At 42.3% G+C, this 22,405-nt stretch overlaps 1 protein-coding gene across 1 annotated transcript in view; it reads right to left on the bottom strand.

Annotated features, from left to right (window-relative positions):
- LOC135512320 (SH3 and PX domain-containing protein 2A-like) overlaps positions 1 to 22,405 on the bottom strand; it is a 110,414-nt gene that overhangs the window by 53,559 nt on the left and 34,450 nt on the right. Inside the window, exons 4-6 of the mRNA XM_064934237.1 lie at positions 21,919 to 21,995; positions 19,861 to 19,952; positions 9,371 to 9,402 (exon numbers count right to left, since the gene is read on the bottom strand). Of these exons, the coding sequence (XP_064790309.1) occupies positions 9,371 to 9,402; positions 19,861 to 19,952; positions 21,919 to 21,995 (201 nt within the window). The remainder of the gene's footprint in view (positions 1 to 9,370; positions 9,403 to 19,860; positions 19,953 to 21,918; positions 21,996 to 22,405) is intronic.

Here is a 22,405-nt window from a genome sequence, read left to right on the forward strand (position 1 = left end):
GCGTAGAAGAGAGAACAGTCTATGACTGGGGTGGCTGGGGTCTTTGACAATTTTTAGGGCCTTCCTCTGACCCCGCCTGGTGTAGAGGTCCTGGATGGCAGACAGCTTAGCCCCAATGATGTACTGGGCCGTACGCAATACCCTCTCTAGTGCCATGCGGTCGGAAGCCAAGCAATTACCATACCAGGCAGTGACGCAACCAGTTCTCCATGCTCTCGATGTTGCAGCTGTAGAACCTTTTGAGGATCTCAGTTCACAACTGTCCTGGTGTGTTTGGACCATGTTAGTTTGTTGGTGAAGTGGACGCTCAAGGAACTTGAAGCTCTCAACCTACTCCACTACAGCCCCGTCAATGAGAATGGGGGCGTGCTCAATACTCCTTTTCCTGTATCATCTCCTTCGTCTTGATCATGTTGAGGGAGAGGTTGTCTCGTAGTTGTCGGTGATCTGGCCTACCACTGTTGTGTCATTGGCAAACTTAATGATGGTGTTAGAGTCGTGCCTAGCCGTGCAGTCATGTTTGAACAGGGATTACAGGAGGGGACCTTTTTCTATCCCATCCCCCGTCTCCGCAGGAGGCCTTTTACCTTTTGGTAGGCCGTCATTGTAAATAAGAATTTGTTCTTAACTGACTTGCCTAATTAAATAAAGGTTAAATAAATCTTTTTTTTTAATCCCCAAACTGTTGACACAAAGTTGGATTGACAGAATTGTATAGAATGTATACTGTAGTGTTAAGATTTCACTTCGCTGGAACAAAGGGGCCTAGCCCGAATCATGAAAAAACAGCCCCAGACCATCTGCTAAATGACTTAAATGTAAATGTAAATTAATCCTCCTCCACCAAACTTTACAGTTGGCACTATGCATTGGGGCAGGTAATGTTCTCCTGGCGTCCGCCAAACCCAGATTTTCCATTGCATTTCGCTGCTCCAGAGTCCAATAGCGGTGAGCTTAACCTCACTCCAGCCGATACTTGTGGACTTAGGCTTGTGTGTGGCTGCTCGGCCATGGAAACCCATATCATGAAGCTCCCGATGAACAGTTCTTGTGCTGTGGTTGCTTCCAGAGGCAGTTTGGAACGCTATAGTGAGTTTTGCAACCGAGGACAGACGATTTATATGCACTGTGCGCTTTAGCACTCTGCGGTCCCGTTCTGTGAGCTTGTGTGGCCTACCACTTCATGGCTGAGCCGTTGTTGCTCCTAGACGTTTCCACTTCACAATAACAGCACTTACAGTTGACCGGGGCAGCTGTAGCAGGGCAGATATTTTACGAAATGACTTCTTGGATCCTATGATGGTGCCATGTTGAAAGTCACTCAGCTCTTCTGTAAGGCCATTCTACTGCCAATGTTTGTCTATGAAGATTGCATGGCTGTGAGCTCGATTTTATACACCCGTCAGCAACGGTCTGGCCGAATCCAATACTTTGAAGAGGTGTCCACATAATTTTGTATATATAGTGAATGTTCTGCTTGACATTAACTTTAAACACCAAAACATGCTAAAAAGGTTCTCAGGAGGTATTTGCTAACTTGCCAAAAATTGGACACTCAAACATTAGGGGAACATTACATGTAATAGTGCAAAAATGTTCTCTCCCTAGAATGGTTAGCTGAGTTGACACTCAACAGCTGTTTAGCATTGAAACTCATCAGCCAGTCCCTTTTCCTTATTTAGTGTCTGTTAGTTTCCTATCATATTTTCTGGCACACACTGGTTATTATGAGACGAAGACTCCATTGCTTTTTTGTGTGTGCTCCAGCTAGCTGCCTGCTGCGGGGTTAGGAGGGGTTGGTTCCATGTCGGAGGCCAATGTGACAAATTGTCACTGTCAGAAACTGGGAGGCTTGGCTTTACGCTGACCCCTGAGTAGAACTCCCGATGGAGTCATCTACTTCTGCAAAAGGTAACTGAAGCTGTCAGTGCACACACTGACTTTGTGGTTGAAGAGACTAGTCAGTTTATAATGCAGTTCTGCTACTGCTGTATGTATTTTAGAGTTAGTTTAGCCAAATATCCATACAATATCTTTATAAAAAAAAATGTAAGAATGGTGCAAATGTATGTCTCGCATTGTCTAACCCTAGAAAATGCTATTATAAGATGGTAGTTACACTCAAGTAAGACTGAGTTAATTAAATCTTTCAGGTGCTATTGCCTTTGCAGCATGTGAATAAAAGCCCAGTATCTGGGAAGCAGGATCAGTCAAAGAGCTCAGTATTCAATGGCTGTTTATCAAGCAAGGGTAGTGACTGTTGAAACAGTCCACAGTTGTTTAAGTGGGAGAGAAGCACACATTCATCTACATTCAGACTAAAATCTCACGACTAGCTAGCTCCTTACCCCTGTGCGCCCCTTGACCCTCCACACACAGACTCGATCCCACACACACACACAATTCCACACTCTATATGCCCCTGAGCCCCACAGCTTCAATAAAGCCAGCACGGCTGTGCACACACTCCTCCGGTCCATGCGAAACACTGAAATGGTTTCCATTTGCCACGTAAACCTCCTCTCCATCTGCTTTTCACATGCACAGTGCCTCCAAGCGCTCCGACACTCTTTCCCACTCTCTCTCTTTCTGTGTCTCGCTCCCTCACTCTCCTTCTCTCTCTCTCTCTCTCTGACTCCGACTCTCTTTCCCTTACTCACTCTCTGACTCCCGCTCTGCCTCTCATACTCTATCTCTCTCTCCACTCAGTCCTGTTATCCTAAGTAACACAGTAAAGCTGCTCACAGACAAACAGCTAACTTTATTAACGTGTGCTGAGTTGGACAAGTGTAAGTTTTATTTTAGTAAATAGTGTTTCAGCCTGAACTGTTCTTTATCATAGTTATTTCAAAACAGTTTCCAAACAGTGTGTTCACTTTCAAACAATTTTCCTGTTGGGACACAATAGAGCTAGCGAAAACATTCAGGTCTTACTTCTGAGTAACATTGTATTCTACAATACCTGCTAGTCTCAAGTCTAGTTGTGCTGTGACCATGTTGACCAAACCTCACGTGCTTAGTCAGCCACTGTACTGTATGCTGCTCTATATAGAGTTAGTGTAGAGGACAATAATAGACAGAGCTAGACAATGTAAACAGTTCAGATATACATGAACAACCTGTAAGGTATATCCTGTTTTGACCCATATAGAGCCACAGATCTAAAGAATGAAGTGGACTCAAAATAGGGCTCTTGACTTACCTGTACCCTTGCACATTGACTCGGCACCGGTACTCCTTGTATATAGGCTCATTGTTGTTATTTTATTGTGTTACTATTTTTTCTTTAGTTGAGCAAATTTTTCATACTTAAAAAAAAAAATTCTGCATTGTTGGTTAAGGGTTTGTAAATGACCATTTCACGTCAAGGTCGACACCTGTTGTATTCGGCGCATGTGACAAATACATTTGCATTTTATTTGATTGTAGGGGAGGTCACAGTTGGAGAACAATTACTGAGGTACAAGCCAAAACCTTACTGAAAACACATGAAGGAGCAAATCATTGGGCAAGTAATATATTCATAACTAAACAGTGGTTTTCAGGGACATCTATTCTTTATCTTAACATCATAATCAATGGAGTAAATTTTTGGGGTCCTAATCAAGTACCCAGTGGTTTACCTCTGAGAAAATTCACCAGTTCATAATTAAATAACATAACTTGAAACTATCGAACACTGGATAAACTGATATTGAAGAAAGACATTCAAGATAGCTGGCGGGTGGGTGAGGGGATGACAAGCCACTGAGAGAGAGAAAAACAGAGAGAGAAAGAGCGAGGGAGAGAGCGAGAGAATAATGACGATGCTATGAATGACTGATTGTCTACATCAGAGTATAAGATAGCCTGTGATTTCTGCAGCATGTGCATGCCAGGTAAACATTGGTAGCCAGTCTGGCTAAACCATGCACTAACCGCCAGCAGTTTGAAGGCCTGGGACAACATTTTCCTGTTGGGGCACAGTTTCAGTAAACTCTTAGGGGAGAACAACATCATGTAATTATGTGGACCATAAACTGCAGCTACAGCACAGATTCACCACAGACTCGCACACTCGCTCTGCTGTCCTGGTTTAATAAAGTAATACCAATATCTCGGCAGTTAACCCTGTGTCTTGGTGTGCCGGAGGAAGATTTCAAAAGGAGATATGGTCACTGAGCTGTTTATTAAGACTAAGATGGAGAGGCTTTGACTAGACTTGGCTGGCAAAATATTAGCATCTTGAGAGATGAGACTTTTCCTCCAAGGCTATCAATCTTAATCTAAAAAAAGACGGAAAATGTTGTTTACAAGGGACAATAAAATGGGACCCATTCATTAATTCATCATTGATCTTCTACTGTAACCATTTAAAATGTATCGGAACAGCATCGCTTACAACTGTGAATAGCCTATTATTCCAGCCTCCGATTCCTGGAAGAAATGCAATACGTAGCATGGTCTGAATGTAGGTGACGACGGAGACACACACCTGAAATAAGGCAAGCTTTCCATTTCATCATGTCAATGGAATTCACTGATACGTAAAGGCACAATACCATAGAGTATAGAATGAAATTGGGTTGGAGTCTCGTTTCATTTCGTGGCAACTTCAAGTGTGTTTTCCTATCAGAGAGAGGCAAAGAGAAAATGAGGTTACCAGGAATGAGAATTCAGCTGTACTATTTTCTGCATAATACTCTAGCTCTACTGTATGTGTAAAGTACATTTTCACAGAATGTTTGTGTCAAATCCATGGCAGCTTCATGAATCACTGAATCCTTTAACCTCCCATTTTGTCACCTGGTAAGAAGAGTCTAGGATTCTGAAGACTCAAGTACACACACACACACACACACACACACACACACACACACACACACACACACACACACACACACACACACACACACACACACACACACACACACACACACACACACACACACACACACACACACACACACACACACACACACACACACACACACACACACACACACACACACACACACAGTCATACTGCAGATGCACAGCTGCTAACAGACACACGGTCATACCGTAGATGCACAGCTGCTTCCCCAGCCCCTCTGAATCCGCTGTATAACCCCACCCACGCCCATATCCCCATGCACTGAGCCCACTCACTGCCTCAACAGCCAGCACCCTACCCAGGCACAGCCAATACACAGCATAGCTGTACAAACAGGTGCTCCATTCCACCCAATGCTGTTTGCTTAACCCTTTCATCACAATGAGCCATGTATGATTTGGCTGTGTGTCTTAAGCAGAGACTTGATATGTTATCGTGAGCTGAGTTGGTCTTGTTATACACTTATGACATTATACAGCTTTGTTCAGCTGTCAGTGGAAAGGCTATGGACTCCCAAGAAATGCTTTACTACTGTCTGCCTATTTGGTACAAAGACATACAGTATATGCCTACACACATGCACGCCAACACGGATACCAGACAGACACACGCACCTAGCAGACTAATTTCAATAATGGACTTACATACATCATCACATAGGCTACAAGACCTGTTGCAGCTAACTCGATAACTAACCAAAGTAATACAATACTGTAATAACTTAATCGAAATAGAACATACTACCACTGAAAACAAATATTACAAACAGGACACCTTGCAATGTAACAGACCAGAGCAGAATATATGCACCTCTATATTTAATGCTGTTCAATATAGAGAGAAATTAGCCCAGCTAGCACATTTGGTTCCTTAGAAATTGTGGGAACATACATTTTTGGTGTCCCACTGGCTCTGGTAAACGAAGCCACAAGTTTCCTGATTCGGTCAGGGGGCCCTCAGATAGCAGATGACAGCAAAATGTGTAGAATTCCAGGAAATTATCTTTAAAACTGCAACAACACAAACTTTCTTCATGACAAAAGTTGTGTAATAGCATTACAAAACTGCAACTTTTTCTCTCTGCACCATGGCAAAACGTGTTAAAATGCAGTAGGTCATCTGAATTCTCCCCCCCACAATTAAGTCGGTGCCACGGGGCCCCAAAAGCGCTAGTCTGGCCCTGCCTGGGAGGTTTTATGTTCTGAAAATGGAAATGCTAGGTTATGTGAAGGTAATTAAATAATGTACCGAGAACATGTTTCAATAACACTTTTAATAACACTGCTAATCTGTTTTTAATTCCAAGCACAGATAGGCATAAGTCATGTAAACAGATTTCTTTTTAATTGTGGCACAGCATCAGTGACATTCAAACATATGATCTTCTGTTCTCAATCCATGGAAGTAGTCCACTGCGCCACAGAGTGGAGCTGGCATATCATGTTGTTTTTAAACTCATACAGTGGCTTGTGAAAGTATTCACCCCCCTTGGCATTTGTTGCCTTACAACCTGGAATTGAAATACATTTTTGGGGGGGTTTGTATCATTTGATTTACACAACATGCCTACCACTTTGAAGATGCAAAATAGGCTTTATTGTGAAACAAACAAGAAATAAGACAAAAAAATGAACTTGATGGTGCATAACTATTCATCACCCCCAAAGTCAATACTTTGTAGAGCCAACTTTTGCAGAACATACAGCTGCAATTTCTTAGGGTATGTCTCTATAAGCTTTGCACACCTAGTGTCGGTATTTGGCCAGGGTTGTTCCGGGTTTTGGTCACTAGATGCCCCCATTGTGCTTTTTGACCTTATGTTTTTTCCCTTGTTCCCCATTATTATTTGCACCTGTGCCTCGTTTCCCCTGATTGTATTTAAACCCTTAGTTTCCCTCAGTTCTGTGCTCTGTGTTTGTATGTTAGCACCCAGCCCTAGTGTTCTGTGTATTCTTGTCGATTCCGGTGGATGCTCTTGTGGAATTCTGTTTTTGTTTTTGAGTATCTCTTGAGGCTTTTTTGTGCTATTCCTACCACCTTTTGGATTTGCCATTTTTTGTATTGAAGGACTTCTCCTTTTTACTTTATTAAATACACCGTCTTAAGTACTGCTGTGTCTGCCTCATCTTCTGGGTTCTGCTGACTATTCGTGGCTCAGTTGGTTAAGTGACTGTTTCTCACTCCAGAGACCCAGGTTCGTAACCGGGTCCTGACACCTAGCCACTGGGATTTTTGCGCATTCTTCAAGGCAAAACTGCTCCAGCTCCACGTTGGAAGGGTTCTGCTGGTGAACAGCAATCTTTAAGTCATTCCCAAGATTCTCAATTGCATTGAGGTCTGGGCTTTGACTAGACCATTCCAAGACATTTAAATGTTTCCCCTTAAACCATTTGAGTGTTGTTTTAGCAGTATGCTTAGGGTCATTGTCCTGCTTGAAGGTGAATCTCCATCCCAGTCTCAAATCTCTTGAAGACTGAAACAGGTTTCCTCTCAATAATTTCCCTGTATTTAGCGCCATCCATCGTTCCTTTAATCCTGACCAGTTTCCCAGTCCCTGCCAATGAGGTGTTGGGTTTGCGCCAGAAATATAATTTCCTTGATGGCCAAAAAGCTCAATTTTGTCTCATCTGACCAGAGTACCTTCTGCCATATGTTTGGGGAGTCTTCCACATGCCTTTTGGCAAACACAAAACGTGTGTGCTTATTTGTTTATTTAAGCTATGGCTTTTTTCTGTACACTCTTCCGTAAAGCCCAACTCTGTGGAGTGTACGGTTTAAAGTGGTCCTCTGGACAGATAGTCCAATCTTCACTGTGGAGCTTTGCAGCCCCTTCAGGTTTATCTTTGGTCTCTTTGTTGCCTCTCTAATTAATGCCCTCCTTGCCTGTTCCGTGAGATTTGGTGGGTGGCCCTCTCTTGGCAGGTTTGTTGTGGTGCCATATTCTTTCCATTTTTTAATAATGGATTTAATGGTGCTCCGTGGGATGTTCAAAGTTTTGGATATTTTTTTATAACCGAACCCTGATCTGTACTTCTCCACAACTTTGTACCTGACCTGTTTAGAGAGCTCCTTGGTCTTCATGGTGCCGCTTGCTTGGTGTTGCCCCTTGCTTAGTGGTGTTGCAGACTCTGGGGCCTTTCAGAACAGGTGTATACATACTGAGATCATGTGTCAGATCATGTGACACTTAGATTGCACACAAGTGGACTTTAATTAACAGATTATGTGACTTCTGAAGGTAATTGGTTGCACCAGATCTTGTTTAGGGGCTTCATAGCAAAGAGGGTGAATACATATTCACGCACCACTTTTCCGTTTTTTCTTTTCAAGAATTTTTTTTAAACAACTTATTTTTTCCATTTCACTTCACCAATTTAAACTATTTTGTGTATGTCCAAGGGAGATGAACACTTTTTCAAGGCTCTGTACAAAGCTTTTAATTTTAGTCTATTCAAACAGAACCCCTTTCAAAGGAACAAGCACTCATTAAGATCAGGTGAGGCCAATTAGTGGGTGTGGCCAACATACCAGAACACACTTAACAAGATGGAGCAGGGTTTCCCAAACTAATAATTTGAAAATGGTGTTAGAGAATCTCTGAAAAAAATGTGCTTGGTTCATAGAACAGGGGCTACTTCAATAACCTTCGGTAGCTGCTAGATTTGGTTACAATAAACAGTGGTTTCTGTTTTCTTACTACAAATGTGGCTCTATCCTTGGAACCATTTGACCTGCAACATATTACAACTCCATCAATGACAGATAAGACTCTCAGGAACACGTACAATATGTTTTCCTCTAAAATGCCCACAAGCCACGCAGGACTCATTAGAACAGAGTGGACAAGAAATAGTTATTTTCTACACAGAAGATCAAACAAAATTATTGCCTGATGATTTTCTGAATTTCCCAATAAGTTTGATGCATTTCACTTCAAACCATACTTCCTACAGATTGATATACTTTCAAAGTTCTGTCAGAATGATTTGTAATAGACGTTCATATGCCCAATTTTAAAAAAGAAAACATCCGCCGTTGATTCCATAATTGTTTTTACATGTTGGAGTCTTAATTTGTCTTTAATATCAAAATGGGGTTGTGGGCCAAAAAAAGTTTAGGAACCCCTGAGATAGAGGATAGAGAGAGTTCTGTTGATGCTGTTTTTAAATAACATTCTTAGAATGATCTTTGAACGTTACTAATGGTTTCTTGTGGTTTTATGGAAATTTTTCACTGTGTTTTTGGAACATGACTTTAAATCCATGAGGAAACCTGCAGAAAATGCTATACTGAAATACTGAAATTCCCACCTAAGAAACATATGGTTCTCAGAACGTTATGTGCTGGCTGTCCTGAACCATTCACAGAACTTCGTGGGAAGGTTGCATGCAAAATAGCCATAGCACAAACATGCTCTCACCAAGCTCTAAGAAACATATGGTTCTCAGAACAGTATGTGCTAGATGGGATGGTTCTCAGAACATTATGTGCTAGCTGGGAGGTGATTTGTCTTACCTGATTTGTGTTTGGTGGATCCCCCATAGTCCCTGAAAAAGAAGCAACACCAGAGAGTCATGGTAAGTGTGTGACAGGGAGCCACGGCAAAGCAGGAGCATGTTGTCCCACACAGGACTCTGTACCCTACCAGCCTAACCCTGATTAAGAATGCACACACACAGACAGGCACCCCACACAGAGCAAGCCAGAGAGAGAGAGGGAGAATGAGGGAAATAGATAGAGGGAGATTGCTGTGTGTACAGTATGTGTAAGAAAGAGTGAGAGAAAGTGAGTGGTTTTTGATTTGAGTATGTTTATTGGTGAATGTTGGGTATGTGTTGTGTGTGCGATGTGTGTGTGTCAGTGAGAGAGAACACTGCAATGAAATGGACACGCCTGATCTTAATGAGTGCTCGTTTCCTTTGAAATAGGGTGTTTGAATAGACTAAAATGGACATTAAAAAAACATGGTATGCTAGCTCCATCCTGGTAGCGCAGTGGACTAATTTCATAGATAAAGAACAGATAATAATAGGTTCAAATTTCACCGATGCTGTGCCACAAGAATAAAGAAATGTGTTTGAATGATTAATGCCTAAGCAAATTAATTTCCATGTGTCATATCTGTGCTTGGATTTCAAAAGTTAATCTAAGCTATGAGTTATTGAAAAATTTTCTCAAATAACCTATGATGTCTGATCTCAGAATGTTAATTTAGCCTCCCATGAAAGCCTATCAGGGTCCATAGTAAGACATTCTCAGAACCTGCCTGCAATCTAAAAATGTAAGTTCCCAGAACAGGCAAAATGTTCACTACCGTTCTCAGAACGTTTAAAAAACCTTCAGTACTACCAGTCAGGAAACTTATGGCCTCGTTCTCAGAACTAATGGGAAACCAAAAACGTACATTCCCACAACCAAATGTACCTGCTGGGGTACCTCACAATATTTTGTATTTATCATTTACCTAGGCAAGTCAGTTAAAAATAAATTCTTATTTACAATGACAGCCTACCCCGTCCAAACCCTAACAACGCTGGACCAATTGTGCATCTCCCCGAGACTCCCAAACACGGCTGGTTGTGATACAGCCTGGAATCGAACCAGGGTCTGTAGTGACACCTCTAGCATTAAACTGCTGCGCCACTCAGGAGTCCTGAATATTGAGAGCAATTTTCTGAAACACACAACTAGGCAGAGTCATATTTTATATGGTGCCTTAAGAGACATGTAAATAGTTACCTTGGCACTCATTAAATCTTACGTAATTTTGAAATAACAACACAATCAGTTGAAAAGACACTTCCATTTAAAGTTGCACTATGCAGAAATAGCTCCGCCATTTCCTGGTTGCTAAAACTCGAATAGTTCGCCTAATTTCAGTCTGTTACAAAATAAGCTATTATGGTGTAGATAATAATTGTACCATCTAAACCTCTGTGAAATATAGTGTATTTTCCATAACCCAAAAATGTGTTGTTTCAGCTGTTTTGAAGCTGCTGTACAAAACCGAAAGTAAAAGACACAAAACAAAACTTCAGAACGGGAATCATAGAAATAGCACACATAGAACAACAGATGTACCTAAATCTATAACTCACATTTCTATGTGAATTTGGTCAGGTTGCCCAAATAGTTACAAATTGCCACTAACTGTTACTTGGAATCTACATACATGCATGCATATTCTAAACATTAGATCCAGATGAGATGCCTGTACACTACTGAATAACCACTATAACACTCCTACTGTAAACATTTTATAACTTTAGATTATCAAGGGTGAGAGATTAAATAATCGTATATCCTGCTCGTTTTGATTCCCAGACGATATAGTATGTTTGTATTGCAAAAAAAAAAAAACAACCCACAAACATTCTAAGCAAGACAACTTGTACTGTATCACAAATGAACAATAGCTTTTTGGAACCACTTTATTAAAGTTTATCCTGACTTAGTGACCTAAAGAGGACACATTTTACTGATATGGAACAAGCCAAGTACTAATAAGTAGCTAAATTTTAGTTGATTCATAATTTGTATGTTGAGGTAGATTATGTAGTTAAGGTTACAGTATGCAGCTACAGTATAAGTTCCAGTTGTACACCTATCTTAAACGCAACCCCTCTCCCTAACATACTGTACACATCAAGAATCACTACACCACTTCAGCCAAATCTTTCCTGAGGGCCACTCAGGAGAATAGAGCTGTTCTGTTGGACGGTTGGGCTGCTGGCCTCTGGAGCTAGCTGTTTATGGTTCTGGGCCGTAGTGGCATATGAAAAGCATTACCATGGAGGTCTGAGGGTGGGGTAGAGGGGCTGGGGAGCTTTGGGGGTAGAACGTTGGGGTGGGGGGACCGGGGGATGCTGGATCGGCCAGGCTTGCGAGTAACCCGTACCTCAGAGCTGGAATAATACACTTCCCAGGAGAGGAATGTACGCACACTCTCTGGCTCAACACACTCCCACCAACAGTAAAATCGAATAGATGTGGGGAAGTTGAGGGGAGAAATTTGTCCAAACACTATTAACATGTTAAGACAGTGTGCTAGTGCTTTCTGCAGTGAAGTGAACCTTTTGCTGACTGGAAAGGGCATAGACATACAGTACACACACACACACACACACACACACACACACACACACACACACACACACACACACACACACACACACACACACACACACACACACACACATACATATACAAGCTCGAAACAATCGTCTCTCACCACTCTCTCCCTCATGCACACCCTCACACACACAAACATTCAATGTATGGGTGGGGGTTTTAAATGTATAATTAAATCTGATTCTGTATGGGCCCATCCTAAGGTGAGAATAACCAGCTGTTTGTATCTGACTGCAGCTCAGTCTTTGTTGGTGGGCCCATTAGACATGGAATGTGTGAGATATTAGTTTTTTGCACACAGTTTTCAGCCAGTTGGGTTTCAGCCAAGAGACTGAGTCCACTCGAGGTATATGCTAAACAAATACTGCTGTCCATAACCATAGTCTGGCCCCTGCATGAGTAACCCCTGGTTTGAGGTCAAAAGTAATTGGACAAGAAGTCATAATAATCAATGGAGAGTTGACCTACCCACAGAATGATGCAGTGTGTGCGGTTGAGGGAGGGGGGGATGATAAGTGAAGACAAGCATGCATTACAGTCTGTGAGGTATAGAGTCAATGACACCTTCATTTCCAATTAAGCAAAAGCCCCTAGACAAGGGGCCCCCAGTTACATGCAGCCGTGGGCCTATTTTTCCTTGAGCGAATGGTTGGAAGGTAGTTATAAATCATTTGTACTCCTCAAATTGACCGCAAGAATCGCAAAAAGATATAGTATTTGACACAAACGGAATCATTTCAAATTTTGATTACATTGGGGTACGATCAGAAAAGCATATTTAATTATCCATGGGAATATTTGGGAACAGATTTCCTACATTGAAATCAATTTGAGCTGATTTCCTGGTGATTTTACAATATTTTATGTCCGACAATTAATTGTATTTCTTTATTTTTGCTCAGAAATCTTGTGGGGGTCAAATAAATCACCCGCGGGCCACCTATTGGGGAACCCTGCCCTAGACAATGGAGTTACTGAATCCATGTCAGTGAAGGTAAATACACTAAACAAAAATAAACACTCAACATGCAATAATTTCAACTATTTTACTGAAATCAGTCAATTGGAATAAATTAATTAGGCCCTAGTCTATCAATTTTCCATGATTGGGCAGGGGCACAGCCATGGTGGGCCTGGGAGGGCATAGAACCACCCACTTGGGAGACAGGCCTACTCATTGGGGAGCCAGGCCCAGCCAATCAGAATGAGCTCATGAAACATGGGACGAACACTTTACATGTTGCGTTTATACTTTTCTTCAGTATAGTACTATGGTTAGATGAGTTTGTTAGCTCAATGTCAGAAGTCAGCATATCTGCTTTTTGGCCTACATTTACTCAAACTCTAACTTATTGTATGTTCTGTGCGTCACTCGATGTATTGTGTTACTGTAAAACCCTTGTTCAGAAACATATTAGGTGGCTCCCTCTTGTGGTAGTAAAGCTCCTGTATTTCTGGTTTCTGTATACTGCTTGAGTGGTGCATTAAGGTTACTAAACCAATAGAGGGCAGTGGAGGGAAGGCAATTGCAACAGTCCAGATGCTTTCACTCTTAGAAATTAGCATATGACTACAACAAATACAGTGGGCAGGCACCCTTTGGATTTGTTCACATTTTGTTGCGTTACAAAGTATGATTAAAATACATTCTATGTCTCTGGATGGCAGAAAGGGATGATGTTGCTGTTTGACTAACATAGCAGTAACTTCATTCTGTCTTTAAAAAAAATATTCTATATTTTTTATTTCACCTTTATTTAACCAGGTAGGCCAGTTGAGAACAATTTCTCATTTACAACTGCGACCTGGCCAAGATAAAGCAAAGCAGTGCGACACAAACAACAACACAGAGTTACACATGGAATAAACAAACGTATAGTCAATAAAACAATAGGGGAAAAAAATCTATATACAGCGTGTGCAAATGAGGTAAGATTAGGGAGTAAGGCAATAAATAGGCAATACATAGGCCGTAGTGGCGAAGTAATTACAATTTAGCAATTAAACACTGGAGTGATAGATGTGCAGAAAATGAATGTGCAAGTAGAGATACTGGGGTGCAAAGGAACAACATTTTTTTTAAATAAATAACAATATGGGGATGAGGTCGTTGGAAGGGCCATTTACAGATGGGCTATGTACAGGTGCAGTGATCTGTGAGCTGCTCTGACAGCTGATGCTTAAAGTTAGTGAGGGAGATATGAGTCTCCAGCTTCAGTGATTTTTGCAATTCGTTCCAGTCATTGGCAGCAGAGAACTGGAAGAAAAGGTCCTTGACAGCCAAAGGAGGAATAGGCTTTGGGGGTGACCAGTGAAATATACCTGCGAGAGCGTGTGCTATGGGTGGGTGCTGCTATGGTGACCAGTGAGCTGAGATAAGGTGGGGATTTACCTAGCAAAGACTTATAGAAGACCTGGAGCCAGTGGGTTTGGCGACGAATATGAAGAGAGATCCAGCCAACGAGAGCATACAGGTCACAGTGGTGGGTAGTATATGGGGCTTTGGTGACAAAAAGGATGGCACTGTGATAGACTGCATCCAATCTGCTGAGTAGAGATTTGAAGGTTATTTTATAAATTACATTGCCGAAGTCAGGGATCGGTAGAATAGTCAGTTTTACGAGTGTATGTTTGGCAGCATGAGTGAAGGATGCTTTGTTTTGTGAAATAGGAAGCCGATTCTAGATTTAATTTTGGATTAGAGATGCTTAATGTGAGTCTAGAAGGAGAGTTTACAGTCTAACCAGACACCTAGGTATTTGTAGTTGTCCACATATTCTAAGTCAGAACCGTCCAGAGTAGTAATGCTGGACGGGCGGGCAGGTGCGGGCAGCGATCGGTTGAAAAGCATGCATTTAGTTTTACTTGCATTTAAGAGCAGCTGGAGGCCACAAAAGCAGAGTTGTATGGCATTGAAGCTCGTCTGGAGGTTTTTTCCTATATTTTGTCTATTTTTTCCTGTGAAATGTCCTGAGCACCGTCCTGTGAATTGGAAAGTCTTGCCTGTTCTCCCCGTGGCCCTCTGTGAGTTTGTCAGCACAGAGGGGCCTTGTCCTGTATAGGCCTGCAGACTTGGGTGAGAGTCTTGTGCAGCAGTGTGCTCTCCGTGAGCTGCTGTCTGAATCACACTGTGTCCTGACTGTTCTGATTGAGCTGAAACACTGTGAGCCTGGGCTGCATGAGGAGGTAGGCAAATAATTACAATTTTGCAGATTAACACTGGAGTGATAAATGCTCAGATGGTCATGTACAGGTAGAGATATTGGTGTGCAAAAGAGCAGAAAAGTAAATAAATAAAAACAGTATGGGGATGAGGTAGGTAAAATTGGGTGGGCTATTTACCGATAGACTATGTATAGCTGCAGCGATCGGTTAGCTGCTCAGATAGCAGATGTTTGAAATTGGTGAGGGAGATAAAAGTCTCCAACTTCAGCGATTTTTGCAATTTGTTCCAGTCACAGGCAGCAGAGAACTGGACGAAAGGCGGCCAAATGAGGTGTTGGCTTTAGGGATGATCAGTGAGATACACCTGCTGGAGCGCGTGCTATGGGTGGGTGTTGCCATCATGACCAGTGAACTGAGATAAGGCGGAGCTTTACCTAGCATGGACTTGTAGATGACCTGGAGCCAGTGGGTCTCGCGACGAATAGAGCATACAGGTCGCAGTGGTGGGTTGTATAAGGTGCTTTAGTAACAAAACGGATGGCACTGTAATAAACTGCATCCAATTTGCTGAGTAGAGTGTTGGAAGCTATTTTGTAGATGACATCGCCGAAGTCGAGGATTGGTAGGATAGTCAGTTTTACTCGGGTAAGTTTGGCGGCGTGAGTGAAGGAGGCTTTGTTGCGGAATAGAAAGCCGACTCTAGATTTGATTTTCGATTGGAGATGTTTGATATGAGTCTGGAAGGAGAGTTTACAGTCTAGCCAGACACCTAGGTACTTATAGATGTCCACATATTCTAGGTTGGAACCATCCAGGGTGGTGTTGCTAGTCGGGCATGCAGGCAGCAAACGGTTGAAAAGCAAGCATTTGGTTTTACTAGCGTTTAAGAGCAGTTGGAGGCCACGGAAGGAGTGTTGTATGGCATTGAAGCTCGTTTGGAGGTTAGATAGCACAGTGTCCAAAGACGGGCTGGAAGTATACAGAATAGTGTCGTCTGCGTAGAGGTGGATCAGAGTATCGCCCACAGCAAGAGCAACATCATTGATATATAGAAAAGAGTCGGCCCAAGAATTGAACCCTGTAGCACCCCCATAGAGACTGCCAGAGGACCGGACAGCATGCCCTCCGATTTGACACACTGAACTCTGTCTGCAAAGTAGTTGGTGAACCAGGCAAGGCAGTCATCAGAAAAACCGAGGCTACTGAGTCTGCCAATAAGAATATGGTGATTGACAGAGTCGAAAGCCTTGGCAAGGTCGATGAAGACGGCTGCACAGTACTGTCTTTTATCGATGGCGGTTATGATATCGTTTAGTACCTTGAGCGTGGCTGAGGTGCACCCGTGACCGGCTCGGAAACCAGATTGCACAGCGGAGAAGGTACGGTGGGATTCGAGATGGTCAGTGACCTGTTTGTTGACTTGGCTTTCGAAGACCTTAGATAGGCAGGGCAGGATGGATATACAGTGCCTTGCGAAAGTATTCGGCCCCCTTGAACTTTGTGACCTTTTGCCACATTTCAGGCTTCAAACATAAAGATATAAAACTATTTTTTTGTGAAGAATCAACAACAAGTGGGACACAATAATGAAGTGGAATAACATTTATTTGATATTTCAAACTTTTTTAACAAATCAAAAACTGAAAAATTGGGCGTGCAAAATTATTCAGCCCCCTTAAGTTAATACTTTGTAGCGCCACCTTTTGCTGCGATTACAGCTGTAAGTCGCTTGGGGTATGTCTCTATCAGTTTTGCACATCGAGAGACTGAATTTTTTCCCATTCCTCCTTGCAAAACAGCTCGAGCTCAGTGAGGTTGGATGGAGAGCATTTGTGAACAGCAGTTTTCAGTTCTTTCCACAGATTCTCGATTGGATTCAGGTCTGAAACCAAGGCTTTTTCGATCACAGAAGTCAACAAATGAGGGTGCCTGGGAACATGCAGGGCCTGGGTTTACCTCCACATCACCCGTGGAACAGAGGAGGAGTAGTATGAGGGTGCGGCTAAAGGCTATCAAAACTGGTCGCCTGGAGCGTTGGGGACAAAGAATAAAAGGAGCAGATTTCTGGGCATGGTAGAATATATTCAGGGCATAATGCGCAGACAGGGGTATGGTGGGGTGCGGGTACAGCGGAGGTAAGCCCAGGCACTGGGTGATGATAAGAGAGGATGTATCTCTGGACATGCTGGTTGTAATGGGTGAGGTCACCACATGTGTGGGAGGTGGGACAAAGGAGGTATCAGGTGTATGAAGAGTGGAACTAGGGGCTCCATTGTAAACTAAAATAATAATAACTAACCTGAACAACAGTATACAAGGCTCATTGACATTTGAGAGAGACATACAGCGAGGCATACAGTAATCACAGGTGTTGATTGGGAGAGCTAGCTAAACCAGTAGGTGAGACAACAACAGCTAATCAGCTAGCACAACAACAGCAGGTAAAATGGCGTTGACTAGGCAGAGAGAGTCGGATTACCTACACACAGAGCCTGGGTGCGGCTGGGGCCGACAGATAAAACAAACAAACAGAATGGAGTACCGTGATTAATGGACAGTCCAGCAGGCATCAGCTATGTAGCCAAGTGATCATAGTGTCCAGGGGGCAGCGGTGGATGGGACAGGGAAGCTAGACTGGCGAGTATTATCCAGCCAAAAAAAACTGGCTGGCTGTGCTGAAGGTAAAAGCCGCTAGCAGTGGCTAACAATGACTAAATAGCTTGTAGCTTGTTAGCTGGTTAGCTTCTGGAGGTTCTTGAATGTGTTCTAAAAATTAAAAATAATAGCGATTCCGTATCACATTGGGTGAGGCAGGTTACCGGAAGGTATAATCGAATTAAAAATCGAAAATAGATTGAAAGTAAATATTGGTCCAGTGAGTGGATGGGCTGGCTGGGGATGCGGCGATTCAGACAGTTAGCAGGCCTGTGCTAACAAGCTAACAGTTAATAGGCCGGGGCTAAACAAGCTAGCAGTTAGCAGGCCGAATTAGCAAGCGAGCAGATAGCAAGGGCTAGAAAGTTAGCCTTTGGGGGACGTCGCGATGGGGGTTACATCTGTTTATGCCTCTTCATGCGGTGACATCGATAGACCGGTCGTGGGTCCGGATATTGTAGCCCAGGAGTATGCTTCATGCTTCGGTGGTAGCACAGGAGCTCTGGCTGGGCTAGCTTCAAGATAAGTGGATGGGAACGCTAGTCAGGAGTAGTCATCCGGGGTTGCGGTTAGCTAGTTGTGAAGATCCAGATGAAGAAGTTCCGTTTGCGGTGGGAATCCGGGGATAAAAATAATAGGTCCGTTATGCTCTGGTTAGAGTCGCGTTGTTCGAACTAGCGAGAGCTTTCCGAGCTAAAGGTTAGCTGATGACCGCTAGCAATGGTTTGCTGACTGATAGCTGGTAGTTAGCTGGCTAGCTTCAGTTGAGGGGTTCCGGATCCGAAGTAAATATAAATACTTTAGAAAAAAAAGCAGATCCACGCTACATTGGGTGAGGCGGTGTGCAGGAGAGTATTTAGATGTTGAGGTTTAGAAAAATGTTTTTGAAAGATATGCGAAGAAAAATATGTTTTAAAAAAACAAATATATACAAGGGACACGACACGACAAGACGTCTGATTGCTACGCATCTTGTAAAGGGATAAAACTGAGGATGGATCAACATTGAAGTGACTCCACAATAATGACCTACCTAAATTACATAATGAAAAGAAGAATACAAATATACAGAATCAAATATTCCAAAACATGAATCATGTACGCAACAAGGCACTAACGTAATACTGCTTAAAAGCACACCAAAGGAATATACTTTGGGGGAAAATCCAACACAACACATCAATGTGGGCACACACTGGTTGAATCAATGAAATTATGTTGAACCAATGTGGAATAGACGTTGAATTGACATCTGTGCCCAGTGGTTGTCTGCTTATTTTCAAGCATGGTGGTGGCTGCATCAAGGTATGCTTGACATAGGCAAAGAGTAGGATGTTTTAATGATAAATGAGAGCACAGGCAAAATCCTGGACAAAAACCTGCTTCAGTATGCTTTACACTTGACACTGGGAGAGGAATTCACTTTTCAGCAGGACAATAACCTACAACACATGGCCAAATCTTCAGAGAGAAAAAAAATACTAAATGCAGATGTAAGTTTCCACTTATCAAATGTCCATTGACGTCAAATACCAAACCCTACTGGTATAAATCTGAGGATGATACATTAATTATAGTAATGCCATGTCTGACCTGAATATCATTGAACAATAAGCACTGCGCTGGGATCAGATGTCACCTCCCATGTATCATCATTAATAAAAGCCCAGAGCCTGGTTGACCATCCATCATATGTGACATGAGGTCACTTGGAGATCAATACATGTCAGTGTGTGTGAGAGACGTCTGCACCAGCTGCAAGTGCTCTGACACATGCACACAGACACACACACACACACACACACACACACACAAGCAAATAAAACATATGCTTTGTATTATCATATTAACCTAAATTAAACATGTTTATTGTTGTACTTGGGGGCAATGTTTGATACCTTAAAATACAACTGAAAAGTACAACATGAAGAACCTGGTAAAAAGCAAGAAATTGAGAAATAGATGCCCTTTAAAACCTGACAATATGTGAGATAGCCATGTGTTATTATTCAGTGACTACTGTAGGGAGAGATCGCCAGGTAAATGAAACTCACTCTTTAGGAGGGTTGATGTCCTCAGCCTTGGTTTCAAAGAAACTCAGCACCTCCTCACTCTGGGAGATCTGGTTAGGGAGCCTCATCACAGCCTAGAAGGAGAGAGGAAAGGAGGGCGAGAAGGAGAGTGATGGAAAATAGTATAATTGTGAAATAGTATAATGATTATTCACAATGACAAGACTTCATAACACATCACCAAGATAACTATCAGCTAATCTGGTCACATGTACCCTGAATTTCATCAACTGACTGACTCCATATGTGGAAGCCACTATATCACAAAAGGACTGTGTTTGTGTGTGAGATCACCAGATCATCAACTAGGATCATCAACCAAGGGACGATTATTTCTTGAGAGGATGGTCAGGGGACCGAAACATAATTACAAATTATTTGTAGACTGCAAATTCACCCCAAGAAGCCCAAACAGATATAATATTTGACAAAAATATAATTTCAAACCTTGCTTACATTTGAATATGATCACATGCGTGTATATCTATTATGCATGGGAATACTTTGGGAATACTATTTCTGGTGGTTTAGTCTTTTATGTCCAACAAATAAATTTCTTAAAAAACATACATATTTAGTTATTTATTTTGCTAAGAAAACCTGGAGGAAAATAGAAATCACCCACGGGGCAAATTCGGGCCGCGAACCACCAGTTGGGGAACTCTGGTTTACAGTAAGACCCTGTTACTCAGCAGCTCAGAGGATGAAGGGTAGGTATGGAAGACGAGAAGGGGAAGGAAGAGGGAGCAGGGATAAGACAGAGGAAAACAGATGTAGGACAATAGCTACCAGAACCTTCTCTGACAGGTCTACAACTGTGTCTGCTTTGAAAAGTACTTTCGAAATAAACTATTTGTATACACAATGAATAGATGCATGTGTCACGATCTTCCTCCTCTTCATCTGAAGAGGAGAGGCGAGAAGGATCAGAGGACCAAAATGCAGCGTGGTATGTGTTCATGATGAATGTTTAATTAAAGAAAGAACTGAACACAAAAACAATGTGACGCTATCATAAGGACTGTGCTGACACAAGCAACTAACATAGACAATCACCCACAAACAAACAGTGCAACCCAGGCCACCTAAGTATGATTCTCAATCAGAGACAACTAATGACACCTGGCTCTGATTGAGAACCATACTAGGCCGAAACATAGAAATCCCCAAATCATAGAAAATCAAACATAGACTGCCCACCGCAACTCACGCCCTGACCATACTAAATAATGAATACAAAACAAAGGAAATAAAGGTCAGAACGTGACAATATGATACTGAATTAGGGACATATAGTCTTTATATTTGGTGTAAATCTGATAATTACATGTTAGAACTTTACTCTTTCAGATTCAGCATTTTCTGTCACAAAGCTCTGCATTCACAGCTCACACGGCAGGTTTCGGTTTTTCCACAATAAAAGAAAAGCGTGATTACTGCCACACTTGGCAAGCCACCAAGTGTCCCAGATCCCAGAAAGCCTGAAACAAATGAGGTCAGGTGACCAGCTGTGTTCATTTCTCCATCTCACATGCTGAATCATTCCGTTCTACGCATCCTGTGTTTGAACTGTGTGCACCTATAGATGATCTCTTACGTCTATTTCTACGGTTTTCTATATAAACCCACTATATAAGGAAATTACATACTGTAAGAGTAGTTAGAGCTAGACTTTCCAGTGAATGCTGCTGGTGGAGAAAACATGCTCCAAAGACATTCAAACTAAACAATTTATTAAAGAAATGACTGGACCGTGTGAGAAGTGGCTACTTAGTAGGCTATAGGTAATAAAAAGACTTCTTGCCATTCATTGAAGGGTGACGGCACTTCTTGATTTGGCCTCAATTCAAGATTTGGTTCATTGAGAAATGCTAGCGGCCATGACTGAATTCAAACGTGGGTTGGTTTCAGGGTGTGGTTTGACATGGGTGTCTCGTGTGTGTGTTCACAGGTGGGAAGAGTTAAAGAGCAGTTGGCCTTTAAAGCAGCAAGCAGTACATCATTTACAGCAAAGACAAAAACAAGATACTTGGTTCTTACTCTGCAGTAGTCATTAAGATGCTTCAACCTTTTCACAGCCACGTCTCTGACTTGACTTCGCCGAAATAAGAGTTTACCTGTAAAAGAGATATGGAACTTTGAGTTGTCATTGAATGTGCTGTTTCTAAAAGTACCACCAGGTGGCATAACACTAGCCCAGACCCAGGCATTCGGCAGTGGACTTTTTAAGAAACGGTCTGACATATTATGTAGTAGGCCTATTCTAAATAGTATGTGGTACTCGAGACAAGATTTCATGAAAAAGACAAATGTAAAATATGTGTGAGTGTGTCTGTCTTTCTGTCTCTCTGTCTGTCATGATAACAGTAAGACGACTGTTTATTTTAGAGTGAGGACGTGCATAGAGCCCACTCCCTGGCTAGGTTTTACAGGGTGGTGTAAACAATACTATCCAGACGTTTGAGTGCTGTGCAGCTCTCTGACAATGGCACTCTTCACTCCTCTGGGGCATGCTGAGGTTATCAAA

The sequence above is a fragment of the Oncorhynchus masou genome, chromosome 24 (assembly GCF_036934945.1).
Source record: "Oncorhynchus masou masou isolate Uvic2021 chromosome 24, UVic_Omas_1.1, whole genome shotgun sequence".
In the NCBI taxonomy this organism is placed as follows: Eukaryota; Metazoa; Chordata; class Actinopteri; order Salmoniformes; family Salmonidae; genus Oncorhynchus; species Oncorhynchus masou.